Source organism: Choloepus didactylus, chromosome 9 (genome assembly GCF_015220235.1).
Source record: "Choloepus didactylus isolate mChoDid1 chromosome 9, mChoDid1.pri, whole genome shotgun sequence".
Lineage (NCBI taxonomy): Eukaryota > Metazoa > Chordata > Mammalia > Pilosa > Megalonychidae > Choloepus > Choloepus didactylus.
Genome location: NC_051315.1, coordinates 69,269,514 through 69,286,338, shown reverse-complemented (window position 1 = coordinate 69,286,338; position 16,825 = coordinate 69,269,514). Strand labels below are relative to the sequence as shown.

The window sequence follows — 16,825 nt, the reverse complement described above, 5'->3', positions numbered from 1 at the left end:
TGGACAACTACAGTAGTCTCCTAACTCATCTCCCTGTGTTTATCTTTTCAGTCTGTTCTCCACAAGGCAGTCAAAATGATATTACAAAAACATGAATCATATCACTTCTCTGCTTTACTGAGTAATCATACTTAGGTTACATCCAAATTTCTGTCATGCTCTACCAGACTGTATGTGATCTGGCCCCTTGCCAGCAGCTCCACCTCCCATCCTGCACTCACGCCCCTCTCACTCCACGCCAGTCTCACTTACCTTGTTGTTGCTTGTTCCCACTTCAAGGTTTTTTCCTTACTATCCTCTCTTCCTTGAATACTCTTCCTCCCAGAATTCCTATCATTTGATTCAGGGATCTGTCAACTATCACCTCCTCAGATAGGCCTGAACTGACTCTTTCACCATTTTCTGCTTTATTTTTCTCCTTAGCATACTTATCACTATGAGGCAATTTGTTTATTTTCTGTCTCCCTCACTAGATGATTAACTCCCTGAAATCAAGATCTTGGTCTTTTCTCCTCAAACTTTAGCTCCTAGAATAGTGTATAGCACATAACAGGTTTTCAATGAATATTTGTTAGATGGATGGATGTACAAATGGATAGATGGATGGATGGTTGATTGTGTGGATGGATTGATGGTTATTTCCTTAGGAAAGATTCTAGAGGGGGACTTACTTGGTGAAATTGTATGAACTTCATGTATGTTGTCAAATTGTTTCAGAAGGTCCCTCTATACCCCCACCAAGCAGTGTAAGCAGGTTCCATATCTTATCTTTCCCTCTCTTGCTTATTGTAATTTTGAAATCTTTGCTGTTTATCAGAGTTAGAAAATGATACCTCTTAGTAGTTTTAATTTGTACAGCTTGATAAAGCAAAACTCATGTTATCAAAAACAAAAATGCAAGGAAAATGTTTTTATATGAGGAATCAGAGACCTTTTGAATGTCCCTTAATCCTGCTGGGAAATTAGCCAAGAAGTAAAAACTCAGAGAAAACAAAACTTAACCAAGTTTTTGCATAGAATGCATTTCTAAAAGGCTGTTGTTGTTATTTGCTTTCCTGGCTTACATACAGAGTTTCAACCTTTAAAGAAACTGTATTAAAACAGACATATTTATCTAGTTCTCAGCACGTTTTGCCCATAATGTGTTGTGCTCTCTGTGACATCATATAACTAAGATATACAAAGATGTTACTGTCCACTCACCTTTGTTCAATAGTGTCAGGTCTTCAAGAAAGTACTCCTAAGGCTGAGCATTCCTAGTCTAATCTCCCTCGTAACAGAAAAGGAATAAGAATGCTGGCTCGGGATTTGAATCCACAGTGTACCATTTATTTATTTAATGACTTTGGGCAAGTTACTTAACCTAGCTAAGTCTGATTTGTCGTTTTTTGTTTTTAAACAATTGGGGTCATCATAAGACAACATTTAGAGAGTAAAAAACATGCCATATCTGGGAGATGATTTGTAATACATGTATCTGACAAAGGACTCCTGTTCAGAATACATAAAGATTCCTATGAATCAATAAGATAAAAACTTACAACCCAGGAAAAAACTGTTTAAAAGATTTGAACAGGCACTTCACAAAAAGAAGCTATGCAACTGGCTAATAAGCATATGCAAAGGTACTCAATATCATTAGTCATTAGGGAAATACAAATTGAAACTACAAGACACCACTACATCTCCACCAGAATAACTATAATGAAAAGAACTGACAATACCATGTGTTAAAGAGGATGTGGAACAATTAGAGTTTTCATACATTGCTAGTAGAAATATGAATTGGTGTAACCATTTTGGAAAGCTGTTTACAGAATAAACTAAAGCTAGATATATGCCTATCTTGTGATCCAGCAATTCTACTCCAATGTATATATACTGTATTCTGTCCCAGCAATTCCTCTTCAAATATTATGCCCTAAAGAAATTATCAGATATATTTGCAGAGATGTCTGTACAGCAATGGTTATCACAATGTTGTTTATATAACTGGTATTTTGAATATATGAATTCAGTAGGGGTACAAACATGATTGCCTATATACATGATTGAATCTTTCTTTCCCATTACTCAAAGACCTTGCCAGATACCAGAAAGTCTGATTTCATTTGAAACTTTAGACTCTTATCCAACTGAACACTCCCTTCCTCCTGGCTCAGGCTTAACTATGGGAAGAGGCATAGTCTGTGCTTTCTTTTCTTCCCCATCTCATCCTTTCTGTTTCTTGCCCTCTCAATTGTTAGGGATGAGAGGAGGAATTAGAGAAAAAAATGGCAAATACGGATGCCCTCTGCCTCACTGGTGTCCAAATGTTGTCTGTCTCTCTCTCAAGACCATGTATGAGGTCTTCATGGAGTTCCCTGACCCTTTAGGATCCTTCTACACTTCCTGCCACTGGAGGTCCTCTTCTCAGCCTTTTCCTGCTGGGATCCGAGAGATCACCCTTCTTGTGTGGGGTACTAGCAAAATGGCTCAAGCCTGGTTACCTTTCAAAGTGACTAATGACCCAAAGAAAAGTCACTCAAACTGAGATTGTCGTTCTTCCACTTCTGGCCCTTTCTTGGTCCAATTCCTCTCTCCAACCTTCCTTTCCCCTACTTCATCTGGTATAAAGGGCTTAATTCAGAAGCTTCTCAACCAAGCCAGAAACTCATGGCTGCAGTGATTACTCCAGTCCATAGGCTACTGCTTGTATAGTCTGAGAAAGTGATAGATAGGGATTTGGTAGTTTGCACTGGTTCTGCTAACACTTATAAATCCTACAGGAATATGTCTGGGGGTTCCTTGGGGGCTTCCTCTAGCATGCTGTGATACTCGATGCCAGTTGCTTTCAGCTTTGGGCTGTATCCTTCATTCTGAGGCAACAGGAGAAGTCCCATTCAGTGTCCTGTTACATTAGTAAAAGTGAAAACCAGAAATAGCCCAAATATCAAAAAAGAAGATTAGTTGAATAAATTGTAGTATATCCATACATAAATGTTACTTGGTGTTATAAATGATGAAGTTCTACATTTACTGACATAGAAAGATGCTCTTAATGTGTTGCTGAGAAATTTTAGTTACAGAATAATGTTTCCATATATCTATATTTACAATGGTATAAACAGTAGTGTAATAATATATACCAAAACATAATCATTCGATGACAGGAGTCATGAGACTCCTATCTGTGGGCCAAATCTAGCCTGCTGCCTGTTTTTGTAAATAAAGTCTTATGTGGATCACAATCATGCACATGGCTGCTTTCCCACTACAATGACATGTGGGAGCCGAACCAGCCGGACCCACCATGACGCAGCAAAATAACTTGAGGCAAAATGCAAGTTGCAAGAGTGAGAGCAGCTCAGGGGGAGTGTCCTCTCAAGCCACAGTTCCTTGAGTATTTATTACTGAAAAACAAGAGCGGGGATGTGAGGGAAGGCAGTGCTGCAAGTTTACAAAAAAACAAAGCTCATTGTGAATGCTAAACTAAGAGCAGTAAGTGCATTTGCGATGGGAATCAGTAAAGACGTGACATTCCTATCATTTGCAATGGGAATCAGGGACAGCAAGCAACACATATTATAAATCTTTTATCCATAGTATTCCCACTTTTCCCCCCTCTCTATTAATTGACTGCGTAATAGTTGAGGGATGATCAGGGAAGGCGGCAGCGGTGGTGAAGGTGAGGAGCTTGGTTTCTGCTTGGCAGATTCTTTGGAAAAGTTTAGTGGTGAGTCTGCAGGAGCAAATAAGAATGAGAAATAAAATTAAGCCTAAACCAGTTAAAATTCAAATACGTAGATTGAGGCCTTGGAACCAGTTAGAGGATTTAACCATATAAGATTGTCATTAAGTGTATCAAAAGTTTTTTGTTGTGTTAAAATTTGTATTTGTGTGAGCTGTTGCTTTAGGTTATGTTGAAGGTTGGAGATTTCAGAATTTACATTAGGTGTAAAGGTGCCTAGTAAATGGGCTTTAATTTGAGACCAGTCATTCAAAGACTCATTCCATGCTAAGGGAGAGACACAAATTTTAGTATAGTTCCAATCACATTGTAAGCTAAGTCAAGTGGCTATTGCATGTTGTCGTTCTCCAGTCCATAGTATAGCAGTCTCAAGAGCATCAAGGCAAGTAAGGATTTCATTATCAATATGGGTTTGGGAAAGCATGTCTTCTGAAAAATTTGTCATTACTTGATTAACTACATGAGCATTTTGTACAGGTTCTGCTAAGGTTGCCACTGCTATAGCAGCAGTAGCAACTATAATATAACAGCTGAAATAATAAAAGCTATTAGCATTCCCAGAAACCTTTTTACACAGAGTTGAGCAAGAGCGTGGTTAATTTGAAAAAGACTAGAAGAGCTTTCCCAGGGTCGAGTAAGATTAACAGGCAGCCAAACTTGTGCTTGTCTACAGAGGACAAATATATTGGTTAAATTATAGGTAGTGATGTTGTGATGAGAGACAAGATGAGAAGTAGGCTCCAGAACTTACGGTAATATTGAAAGTGTTATTAGAGTAAGACACCTTAATAGCGGGAGCTATTAGAAACATAAAAGGGTGTGTGGTACATATCATAACTGAATCACTATAATTTTGTGAAAGGTTTATGGTAAAGGTTTTATTTATTTTAGTATAGTTTCCATGAGATACATTTCAGGGAAAGAAAGGTAGGCCAAGTCTCCAGAGGTGATAATGCCATGGACTGGAAACATTAGCGGAAAGGACTTGTACCTGGAGAACAGGGCTTGAGAGTCCTCCATTAGTCCAAATAGTACTACTGTTGGTGGGTTGAGAAAAGTTAATATATCGTCCGTGACTAGCAAGATGTCCTTGAGGCCCCCACTCAAGGATAGTATAGTTATGTAATAGAGTAGCTTCTCAAAGGGCAGAAGCTTGACATGGATTCTGTACTACATTTATTGTATTAGGATTCCATACAGAATTGATATGACAGTGATTAATAGGAGGAGGCTCAGAGGAATTGGCAGATTCATTAGTAGCATTAATAGTAACCGCTAAGATAAAGGTGAGGTTGGTGGTTTTGTTTTCTTGTTTAGGATAGTAATGTAAATATTCCTGAGGAATGACTTGAGGTGAAGAAGTAGATGGGCGACTAAAGACACAAATTGGGAGTAATTGTGAGAAAAAGGTAGTAGTCTGGTTTAGACGAAGCCAATGAACATTTTCTATAAGAGGGCCATTAGGTGGTGCCCGGTGTCCCCCGGTCCAGTGAGTGTCATTGGGAGATATAGGGGGGTGGGAGTCCCACCAAGTGACAGACTTAAAAAAGGGAGGGGGGGGTCTACTGTGTGTGCCCAATAAGTGTAATTAGTAGAAACGGGTGGGAAAAGCATAAGAATCAGCACTGACAGAAAAAATACCTGCGAGGAATTGTGACATGATTGCAAGATAAGCTAGAAATCTGTTTTCAGGTCTAGCAGGAGTATTGGTGCTACACAACATTTCCATGTCCTGTTGATCTAATTGTTGAAGACCACCCCGGGTTACTCCCTGTGTGCACAGTTGTGACGAATGGCTGTGCGTGACGGTTTCTGTTATCAGCCAAGTTCGTCTGTTCCAACTGCGGGATCCGGTTCGGTGGTTGGTCTTTCCAGCTCATGATATGGTTTGACATGTCTTGTTGGGAACCACCGCGGTCCTGAAGGAGTAAGCACACAAGCATATCCTCTTCCCTGAGTGAGAATGTCATAGGGTCCTTTCCAGGAACCATCACCTAATGAATCTTTATACATAACTTTCGCTTTTGGTTGGGTGGAATTTGATAGTTGTTGAAAATGGCGCTCGGCTGCAGTGAGCCCATTAGCGTCTCAATTTAAAAAATCTAAAGTAAAGAAAGCAATTGCTAATTTGCTTTTGGGATTAGCTTCCATACTCCCCGATTTTTGTTTTTTAAGAAGTTGTTTGAGTGTGAGATGTGCTCTTTCGATAATGGGTTGTCCCTGAGGATTATGGGGGATGCCGATAACATGTTTAATATTCCAATATTGTAAAAAATGCTGGAATGAAAGTGCAGCGTATGCAGGGCCATTATCTGTTTTTAAAGTTTCTGGACATCCCATGTGACTGACTGCTTCAAGGACATGTTGTTTAACATTTTTCACTTGTTCTCCAGTTAGCAGGGTGGCATGTATAAACCCAGAGAATGTGTCATGTGAAACATGAACAAAACACTGATTTCCAAAAGACAGGACATGTGTTACGTCCATTTGCTATAAATATTTTATCCATAGTATTCCCACAATGGCAGGGTTGAATAGTTGCAACAGAGATAAGGCCACCTAAACTATTTACCATCTGGTGCTTCACAGAGAAAGTTTAGCAACCTTTATTCTAAATGATGGAATCAAAACCAATTTTAATTTTTGAAAACTTTTGTCTGACTTTATTTTCTAAATTGTCTACAGTGAGCATAGATTTATTATATTAAATATGTATCTATTATTATTAAGTTATTGAGACCTGGTTAGAAAAGTCTTATGACATTAATAAAGTTTAAATAGATCTTATAAGTGAAATCATAAAAATTTGATTACAGTTTCCAAAGTTGTAATTCAGAATATAAGACTTACAAATGTAGCTAGAATATTATTTTAATTGTTTTTAAATTAAGACCTATACACGGACATGACTTCCATTTACCACCAGGATTAGTTTCTTATAACTGCTTGCAAAAATTATGCCAAGTTCTTTTTTATCTTCTTTGTTGGCATATTAGTCCTCTGAGGCTGTGTTTGAGTAGTGTAGTGCTAAGTTTTATGAATAAGATAGATTAATTTGAGTAAAGTTTGTGGAGTAAAAAATAAGGGTAACGAATAAATATTGAAGACTGACTTTCTTCACAAGGCTTATCAACTGGATGTCAAAGTAGTTCCAAAAATAGGAGTTTCTAAAACATTTTCAACTTGGGAAAATAAGTGAATCAATGTGAGCCTCCTGAGAAGGGTACTTTGAAGGACTAAATGCTTTTGGATGCATATTATGGATGTTTGTTACAAAGGGAAGTATGATGTAGCCAAGCAAATTTTGCTTCAAAATCCTATAGGATAAAACCTTTATAAAGGTGTTTGAGCAATCGAGAAATAATTAAGACAGTGAGAAAACCTGCTAATTAGCATTAGATAAGGGAATACTTGAAAATGGAATTCATATTAACCAGAAGTTCCAGATGACATGCAGCTTTATTAAAAAAAAAATGTAAACAGTATATTAATTAAACTTTCAAATACTAAGAATAAAGAGGCTTTTAAAATGCCAGTAAGGAAAGAGAAATAATATAACAGATTTTGATAAAAAATGTCAAGCAATGAAGATAAGAAATAATAAGATTAAGCTTTGACGCTTATAAATTTAAACATCCAGAAAGAGTGCAGCAATTTAAATATCTAAGTTCTTCAGTGGCTTTCCTGATTTTAGGATCTGTTTTATTGAGTAACTGGTATCAATCCAATGGCAGGATTCACTGAATATTATGGAATCATTTATACATTTCCAAAGTCAAAATTTGACCTTAATGTTTTCAAAGATTAAGATTCTGGCCTAACTGAGGGGGAAATTTAAAATTTAATTTATCTAAATTTCAGATCATATAAATGTTAAACACACCACACTCTCAATATTTTTTAAAAGCAAAATATCCACTTTTATTATCTACTTTTGTAATAGGTTTAAAGAATTCTCTGCCTTCTGACTTAATCCACCTTTATAGTAATATCTCCCATTACGCCTCTTGCCACCGTCTTTGTTCAATTACTAGGTAGTCACTCACCCAAGCAAACCCTCAGATCTCTAACCCCTAAGCATTTCCAGTTTCTGCTTCTAACCATTCACTTCCTAATTCTTTTACCCGTATACTATGCTTATCTAAATCTGGCCTTCCAACCCTAGCCAAAATGCCACTTTCTTTATGGAAAATGTCTCTCTCTTCCTAATCAGAAGTAATAATTTCCTGCTGTATGCTCTCATGTTTCTTAGCAGTTTCTTTCATAAATTAGCGGTCTCAGAATGACTGTCTTATTTCTCCTACTAAACTGTGACTTTCTTACTATCTATACCTACTTTATTTGCTATTCTCTCCAGTATCTAGCACATTGTCAGCAATTAGCAGATTGTTCTTATACATTTGTTAATGAATAAATGACCTGTTTTGAAAAGGAGTTATAAAAAGGAAATTTTTTATTTTTCTTAAGAAATAGAGGTATAGAAAAAAAGATATGATTTTGTTCATCCCTCAAAGTAAACTGAATTGGATGATTGTTGATTAGGATAGATATTTTCATTTAAAGCAAATATGCTTTGAAAGTAAACCACAATTGTAAAACATGGCAACAGCTGTTTCACAACTAACGGTGACTGTTGTGTGTCTTTTATAATCTTAATTATATATCTTTTGTTCAGGAAGATTTGTATACTACAAACTGATCAGTATAGAAAACAGCATGTTCATTTATTCTGCCTACTGATCTGTTTGCTTATCTCTAAGACAGGAGTAATCACTGTCTACCTTACATACTTCACAATAGATGAGCGTTAATAAGATAATGTAAGTGATAACACTTTGTATAGTGTAAAGTTCCATATAAATATGTGAGTATATGAGGAAGGAACATTAATATAAGGAACATTAAAATAGTAATATAAAAATAAGAGAGAATGGAGGAGTAAATGACTGAAGCAAATCAGATTCTTTTAGGTCAATTTATATGTAATGTCTTAAGAAACGCATGAAGCAAAAAGATTTTGGTGTGCATTAATGTGTTTCCTTAACAAGAAACTGAGTAATTCCATAAGGACAAATTTTAAGATTACTGAATTATTTCTCTGCTTTGTGAATTCCATACGATTCCAAATTCAATCTGAGGGATCCTTATAGAAGAGAGAGTTCCAGGCCTAAAATAATCTGTAATCTAATTAACTTACAGTTACCAGTTTGGAAGAATGATTTTATTACCCTTTCTCATACATTTGAAATCAGTTTGGTATAAGCCTTTTTCATCATACTTCATGGTATCCTAAAGTTTTAGTACATTTGCTGAAAGGAAAAACAGAAAGTGGAACCCTAGGATGAGAAGGGACCAGAGCATTTGCTTATTCCAAACACTACCTAGGCCTGGAGTCCCTCTGTCCCCTGCTATTTCAAACTTGACCTGAATGGCTCCAAGTCAGGGGAGGGGATGGAAAACGACTGGTTATCCCTAAATCAATTTGGCTTTTCCTTAGATTTTAGTAGAAATGTGATCTCTTACCATTTTTGATGAGTCCTGAAAGCTTTGGTTTGCCTCATATGCAGAATCTTATAACATACACACAGAAAGAAGCACAACATCTAGCCACTGTTCCCCCAGTCACTCATATCCTCTTCAACTGCCAGACCAGTGTACACAGTTCCAAATTAGCTAGCACAATTAAATATATTTTCAGTTTTAATGTGCTTATCAGCATCCTTAGACATTTTCTAAGAACAGCAGTTCTACAGGGGTTAAATGTGTGAAGGATTTTGCTGTTGCTTAAGACAGTCCAATTTGTTTCCCGAAGGAGCCAGTGAACAGCCTATCTTGAATAGCAAATGAACTCCAATGAGATAGATTGCATTAAAGTCTCTCTGACCCTTCTTATAGTCTGCACATGGGCCTTGAGGATTTTAAGTATTTAGTAGCTACATGAACAAAATACCAACATGTTTGTAAATGATTTGGCTCATCCTCAGGTAGTGCTTATGGTTAATAAGCTTAACAACAAAGGGAATCCTTGCCTCCTGTATTTTAGCTAAGTACATTGTCATTCAAAGAGCAATAAAAATTTTAACTAATCATAGCTTGAAATTAATTATGTTTATTCCCTCCCCCTTTCACCACACCCCAAAGTTAAAAGTTTAACTTGTTAACTGAACTTTAACTTTATATTAATATTACAATTAAAACATGAGTAGCCAAAGGAAACTAATATTGCCTAATGTTATCATCATGTTATCATCATTTCATGTAATAATGTTGGAGGGTAGCTGGTTTCCTTATAAATTAAAGACCTCTCTGGAGCATAATTTTCAACTCAAGGATATTAGACAGAAAGTTGTCTGCTCCAAGTGAGTGGACAAAGTCATTTTTAGTAAGTTATCATGCTCTTGGGGTGACCTAATACAGAAGCTAATGGCATGGAGTTCTGCTTAAATCAAGCTTTATGAACTAAAATCTGGTTCTCCACTAAAAACTATATATAGTAATCAAATTTCTATTTTCAGTCCCTGTATAGTGATTTATCTGGATGTGTATGATATATGACACTTTAATAACATCTATTTTTCTCTTAGAAGATAAAGGGAAGTTAAAAGCCAACAGCACCAGTCAGCCATCAAGCTCAGAAGGTAGCTCGTTTCTCCTCAAATCTGGCACAACAGCCCTGCCACCTGGAGCAGCCACTTCTCCCTCCAAGAGCACAAATGGAGGTCCTGGTACTGTCTGTGAATCAGAAGAAGAAAAAGCCAAAAAATTACTTTATTGTTCACTATGCAAAGTGGCTGTGAACTCCCTATCACAGCTAGAGGCACACAACACAGGTTAGCAGCCATCTTTTCAATTTAATTAATGTTTACAACAAGACCCAACTTTTCCCATGAGAATACCTTATCTTTTGTTGCACAGACATTAGCTTTGTTCAATGCCTTCTCTGTTGTTTTTTTTTTTTAATTCAAGGAGTGATTTTAAGAAAGGTGTGATCATAATGACTTTGGGAAACAGCAAGGCAAAATCAGGGAGGACATAAAGCTTGTTCTATTCATTATTTATTTCCTCAGAAGCACTCATACTTTACAAAACTCATGATGAAGTGACAGAGATGAAGACAAATATTTACGTACAGTACTCACTGCAACACACAATACAGGAGAGAAAAAATGGAAACAACGTAAATGTCCATCAGCAGGGAAATGTTGAATTAATTATAGTAAATCCAATATGATGGGCTATATTATTCAACCATTAAAATAGAATAAGAAAATATACATGATTTGATATGTGAAATTTGCAGGATATTTAATTATTATCATCCCAATGTTGAAAATATATTCATATTTTTTGTATGCACACATGCACAAAACCTGAAAAGAAATAAAGTGGTAACAGTGGTAATCTCTGGGTGGTGAAAATATGAACAATCCTAATTTTCCTATGCTTCTCTGTGTTTTCCATAATTTCTTTATTATACTTTTTGATATTTTCCCAGTTTTTACAAAGAAAATGTGTTACCTGTGTAATCAGCATTAAAATGGCAATTTAAAAAAAAAGTTTTGTGAGTTTCAGCCTGAAAGATAAGAAAAAAAAGAGGTTTATATAGTTCTTAAACATTTAACGTATGTCTCTTTCTGTTTTAGGATCTAAACACAAGACCATGGTTGAAGCTCGTAATGGGGCTGGCCCAATTAAGTCCTATCCTAGACCTGGATCAAGATTAAAGATGCAGAATGGCAATAAGGGGTCAGGACTACAGAACAAGACATTTCATTGTGAAATCTGTGATGTTCATGTTAATTCAGAAATTCAGCTCAAACAGGTAATGTATACTGAATTAGCATTCACTTCTTTTAGGGATTGCCACTTGATTGTGTATCTTCTAATCTACATAATGGTTTTCTGCATGCTCAAAGTTAAAAGTTACTAACCTTTATAGGATGCAAACAATATACAGTATGCAGGTGCAATTTGAGCACTTGCTTTGTGCCAGAACCCAGGCTAGATGTTAAAGATAGAGATGAAGACAGTAGTCGAGCAGGACTTCTGGTAAGATAAGTGAGATATTAAGTAATCCAAGGACCTCAAGTTTGGTTAGGGAGACAGACTCATCAGTAACTGTCTGATGAGTAATACTTGGCAGTATTTGCCAGTAATACTAGGCAAAGTCTGATAAATGATATAGAGAACAGGAGAGGGAGGGAGGATTAAGTTGAGAGGGAGCAACTTGGAAACCATCTTGGATCTAAGGGAATGAAGGGCTGGCAGTTGGAGAGATCAGCTACTTCTATCTAGGAAACATGTTTTATATGGAATAAAATGTGCATTTAGGTTCAGCTAATACATACAACTTTCCTTCAGCACATTTCTAGCCGAAGGCATAAGGATCGAGTTGCAGGGAAACCGTTGAAGCCGAAATACAGCCCTTACAACAAACTCCAGCGGAGCCCAAGTATTTTAGCAGTAAGTTCACCTCACCTGTTCATCCTGATTTGTGGGGCAGCCTTGCTGGGTTGGGCAGGAAGTTCAGGTAAGGAGGACCTGGGAACTAATTGGTCATTAAAGTGTTTGAATTTAAACCTCATAGACAGTTACAAGTTGTTGCATTAATTACTTATCTCTCCTGGACAAAAGTTTTTGAATGAACTGCTTGGGCCCTGCTGTAGGGTGCCTTGAAAACCTCCTTGCACAGGAGAAACTGAAACTCTTACAGAGCTAAGACCTTGCCCTTTACCAGGACCTTTTCAAGTAAAGGCTCAGAAACAAGGACAAGTGATAGCAGAGGAAACCTGGAATGTGTTGAACCTGGGAAAAGAAAATGCTTTCATAAACCAAAAATCCATCCTTTCACTATCCTCTTTTATTTATTTATGTCCTCTTTTCTTTATTTTGTGTGAGGAAGTAAAGTGGGTGTTTGTATTGCTCTCTCTTTCCATGTCTAGCAGGCATGTTGGTAATCAGCTTGTTTTACCTGCTCTCAGTGTGTGCTGTTTTTAGTTTCTTTGCAAAAATACCTAAGGGCTCCAGCAATAGGTGTCATAAATACCCAGATGGATAGATTTCACAGTCTTCCTGGGACTCAGCCCAGTGCGGCCTTCAGTCTGAGGATGAAGCTGGGATTGGCCAGCTGGAGGCGATGCTGAGCGTACCTTCCAGCTTCTCCCAAAGCCTCTGTCTGATGCTGCAAGCAGGTGTTACCTGCATTAAGCAAATCCAGTTTGCAAAGCTCCTCCTGATTGCAAAAGAGAAAAATTAAGGATTGATTTTTTTACTTCACAGGAAGATTTCATTCTGGGATTCCTTTAAATAGAGAATGTTCCTAGCCCATTTACAATCATTCCCAAGGACAGAAATTTGATTTAGCTGCATCTTTTCAAGGAATACTTAAGTGGCAAGTGAGGGAGTATAAACTGATTCTCCATGAGTCCCTAATGTCCTATACCCCATACGTAACCAACTTCACTACAGCTTATCTAAGCGAAATAAAGTGAAGAGTCCTACATATTCTCCCAGATGTCTTTCTCAAGGTGCACTGTAGTTTAACACAAGTTAGAATTTTGAATTGAACTCCTTGTCTAAGCAGGAAACCTTCTGGGTATGTTTGTTTTCTCCTGCTGAGAAACGGCATAAAGTAATGTTAGTATCTATTCAGAGGCTTGCCTATAGTCCAGTGCCCAGGGGCAAAAACCGCCAGAAAAGAGTTGCAATAAAAACAAATCAAAGTCAAGCCTTGCCAACAACCACTGAAACCAGCTTTATGAAAATAATCATTTATTGATTTCTGAGAGTAAAGGTTTTTTAAAAAAAAAAAAATTCTAGACTTTCTAATGTTGGTGTTTTGCTTACGAAAATGTTTCTGTGGTGCTATTATTCAAAACAACATCCCCACCCTGCTCCTGGTTTTCTCCCTCTCTTAGGCAAAACTTGCATTCCAGAAAGATATGATGAAGCCTTTGGCCCCTGCCTTCTTGTCTTCACCCCTGGCGGCAGCCGCAGCAGTGTCTTCTGCACTGTCACTACCACCCCGGCCGTCGGCCTCACTCTTCCAGGCTCCAGCCATACCTCCAGCTCTCCTGAGGCCAGGGCATGGGCCCATCCGGGCCACTCCAGCTTCCATCCTCTTCGCTCCATACTAATGTCTGCAAGCTCCGAGACGGTTTCAGGCCAGTAGGAAGTTGAGAAGGAAAGCCAAAAGGATTCAGCAATTTAAGCATTTTTTGTTGCAGGGCGCCCACCCACCCACAAGATGTAGCATACCACCCTTTCCCCCAGCTCCAAAGAAAAAAATCACTAGATTCAAGAGTACTTTATGGACCGCTCCTCTAATTTAAGAATCTTTGAGCAGCATAGGCTTTGATCCCCTTCTTCTTTCCCTTCGTTCTACCCCCATCAATTTGCATATCTGGATACTTGCTTTCTTGAAAATGTATTGGTCAGAAAAAAAAAAAGAAAAACATTCTCTATTTTTCCATGGGTATGATCTGGCTTAGACACAAGATGGGATATTTTCCTGACAGACTTGAAAACTAGGGTCTTCCTCACACATCTGTAAATAACTCTGGAATCCAATTGGGCATATTCTAGTATGGAACAAACACAGATGAACACAAGTGCTTACTTGTGGATACCATCTTACCAACGGATCACAGCGTTTTCTTTTTGGTGTACTATTGTTGACAGGGATTGTGTACTGTTTAGACCCAAGTACTGTTGTATCCTGTGTAGTACTAGATCTGTATCTCTTGTCTGAATTAAACATTTTTAGTTGCTGTGTAAATGTTAGGAAGCAAAGTAGCTTTGAATTTTCTCTTTAAGAGAATAAAAGATAAAGTATTTTATTTCACATTTTATTTGGAGATATTTAAAAGAAATAGAAAGCCATATAACATAGCTATAATTACTACCTGTTTGCTATTTTTGTTTAACTTATTTTGTAGCTTCCTCACCAGTTTGAGTTGCTAAGCAAATATATACAAACAGAAAAAGAGCTTCCTAAATTGCACATTTTTGCACCTTTGTGCGTTCTGCAAGAAGACAATGAATCCATGTATTTCTACGTAATTACCTTCTTCATTTTTAATCTGTTTTCATTTGTAATGATGCTACATAATTTTGTGGCTCCCTAATGCAATAATGTACAGAAGATAAAAAAATTTATAATTGAACAATTTGTCTTTCTGTTCACTATGTTACAGGTCGTGCCCCCATGCCTTTCCTTCTAAGCTGTTATCAGTGAGACTGGAATATTTGTGATATCAGGGGCAAGAGGTATCATAAAACAGCAAAATAGAGTGAACTCTTTTAGAGCATCTATATCTGCAATCTGTAAATGGTAAAATGTCTGTGTATTTTTTTAAATGTACCTTTTCAATAAAAGTACAAAAAATAAAAATCTGTTTATATTTTCAAAGTTATTTTCTCCTGAGATACCTACAATTTGAAATCATCTGATGAAAGATTTTCAGAGGTGCCAGGATTGCTTCTTACATATTTAGCATTTTCAGCTCTTATTTGCAGCCTATTTATTTGTCATGTTTATTCATTACTCTTTATAGCATCTGCATGAAGAGAGGTTTTACTGCTGTTTCCATCTGAATCTCTAAGTATTTGGACCACAGTTGTGAGTTTTGCCCAAAATCATGGTTAGCAGCCTGCTAATTTTTTTTTAATTTTTTAAACTTGCTGTAGGTCATCTAAATCCCTAACTCTTCTTTTAATGGTATCCACAGCATTTATGATCTCATTTTAAAAATTTGTATTCTGTTTCTGCCCCTTCTAATCAGCCTACCCTTTCTTCCACCTCATTCTATTACTCTTTATTTTACATTTAAAAAAATAGTGGTAACAAACTTATAACATAAAAGTTGCCATTTTAGCCATTTTTAATTCAGTGGCATTAATTATATTTACAATGTTGTGCTACCATCATCACCGTCCCTTACCAAAATTTTGCATCACCCAAAATAGAAACTCTGTATCTATTCAGCAATCACTCTGCATTTCCCCTCCCTCCAACCCCTGGTAACCTCCAATCAACTTTCTGTCTCCCTGTCTTATTCTAGACATTTCATTTAAGTGGACTCATACAACATTTCTTCTTTTGTACCTAGCTTTTTTCACTTACATCTATTACTTTTTAAACCTAAAGATCAACAGATCACTGCTTGTTCTGGTTATCTATTGCTGCTTAACAACTCCAAAACATAATGGCTTAAAATAACAACCATTTTATCAGATCACAATTTCATGGGTCAGGAATTCCCAAAGGACTTGGCTGGACTGTTCTTCTGTTCCATAAGGCATCAAAAAAGGTCTCTTGGTGGTATTCATCTGATGGATGGGTTGGTCCAAAGGGTCCAAGATGGCTTCACTCACATGTCTGCAAGGGCATGCAGGCTGATGCAGGATGATGGCAAGAAGGCTGGGCTCAGATGGGGCTGTCAACCAGAACACCCATATGTGGCCTCCTCAGCTTCCTGATCTCAGGTAGTTACGTAGCAGCTCAGAGGTCCCAGAGTGAGTATTCCAAGATACATGGGTGAACATTTTGAAATAGTCTAGAAAGTCCCATTACATCACTTAAGCTGCATTTTATTGATCAGCAAGTCAGTAAGGTCCACCCAGATTCAAAGAGAAGGGGATTCATGACTCGACTTCTCAGTGTGAGCAGTAGCAAAGTATTTGCAGCCATCTCTAATGATACAGAATTTTGAGAAGAGTAGTAACACAAAGATCACATTTCTCCCTACCTTAAGCCCAAACAATTTTTTTCAAAATGAGAAGAATTGGATAGGGGTAGGATTTAAATTCTCATGTCTAAAAAATTAAGACCAGTAGATGGCAGTGCAACTGTGATGTTTGGCAACAACTTCTGTCAAAGCGTTTATTCAACTGCTCAGAAATTGTTGCCCTTCATATTCTAGGCTAATAAATCAGGGTAGTTTTAGAGCCTAATAGGATTCCAGTTTGACATTAAGAATTTGAGTTTTTTAAATATGACTCATTTGAACTCTAACCAGTATCAATTACAAACTAAACCCTGGTTAGACATTCAGACATGGCTTATAGACATCTCACTCTGAAGGAATCGTTTCA

At 37.2% G+C, this 16,825-nt stretch overlaps 1 protein-coding gene across 4 annotated transcripts in view; it reads left to right on the top strand.

The window, feature by feature from the left end:
* The window catches only part of ZNF385B (zinc finger protein 385B), a 449,758-nt gene extending 435,485 nt beyond the window's left edge, over positions 1 to 14,273 (top strand). For all 4 annotated transcript variants that reach the window (XM_037849744.1, XM_037849745.1, XM_037849747.1 and 1 more), the window contains 4 exons: positions 10,315 to 10,560; positions 11,374 to 11,552; positions 12,092 to 12,193; positions 13,648 to 14,273. In XM_037849744.1, the coding sequence (XP_037705672.1) occupies positions 10,315 to 10,560; positions 11,374 to 11,552; positions 12,092 to 12,193; positions 13,648 to 13,866 (746 nt within the window). In that variant the 3' untranslated portion in view covers positions 13,867 to 14,273. The remainder of the gene's footprint in view (positions 1 to 10,314; positions 10,561 to 11,373; positions 11,553 to 12,091; positions 12,194 to 13,647) is intronic.
* Positions 14,274 to 16,825: the final 2,552 nt, after the last annotated feature.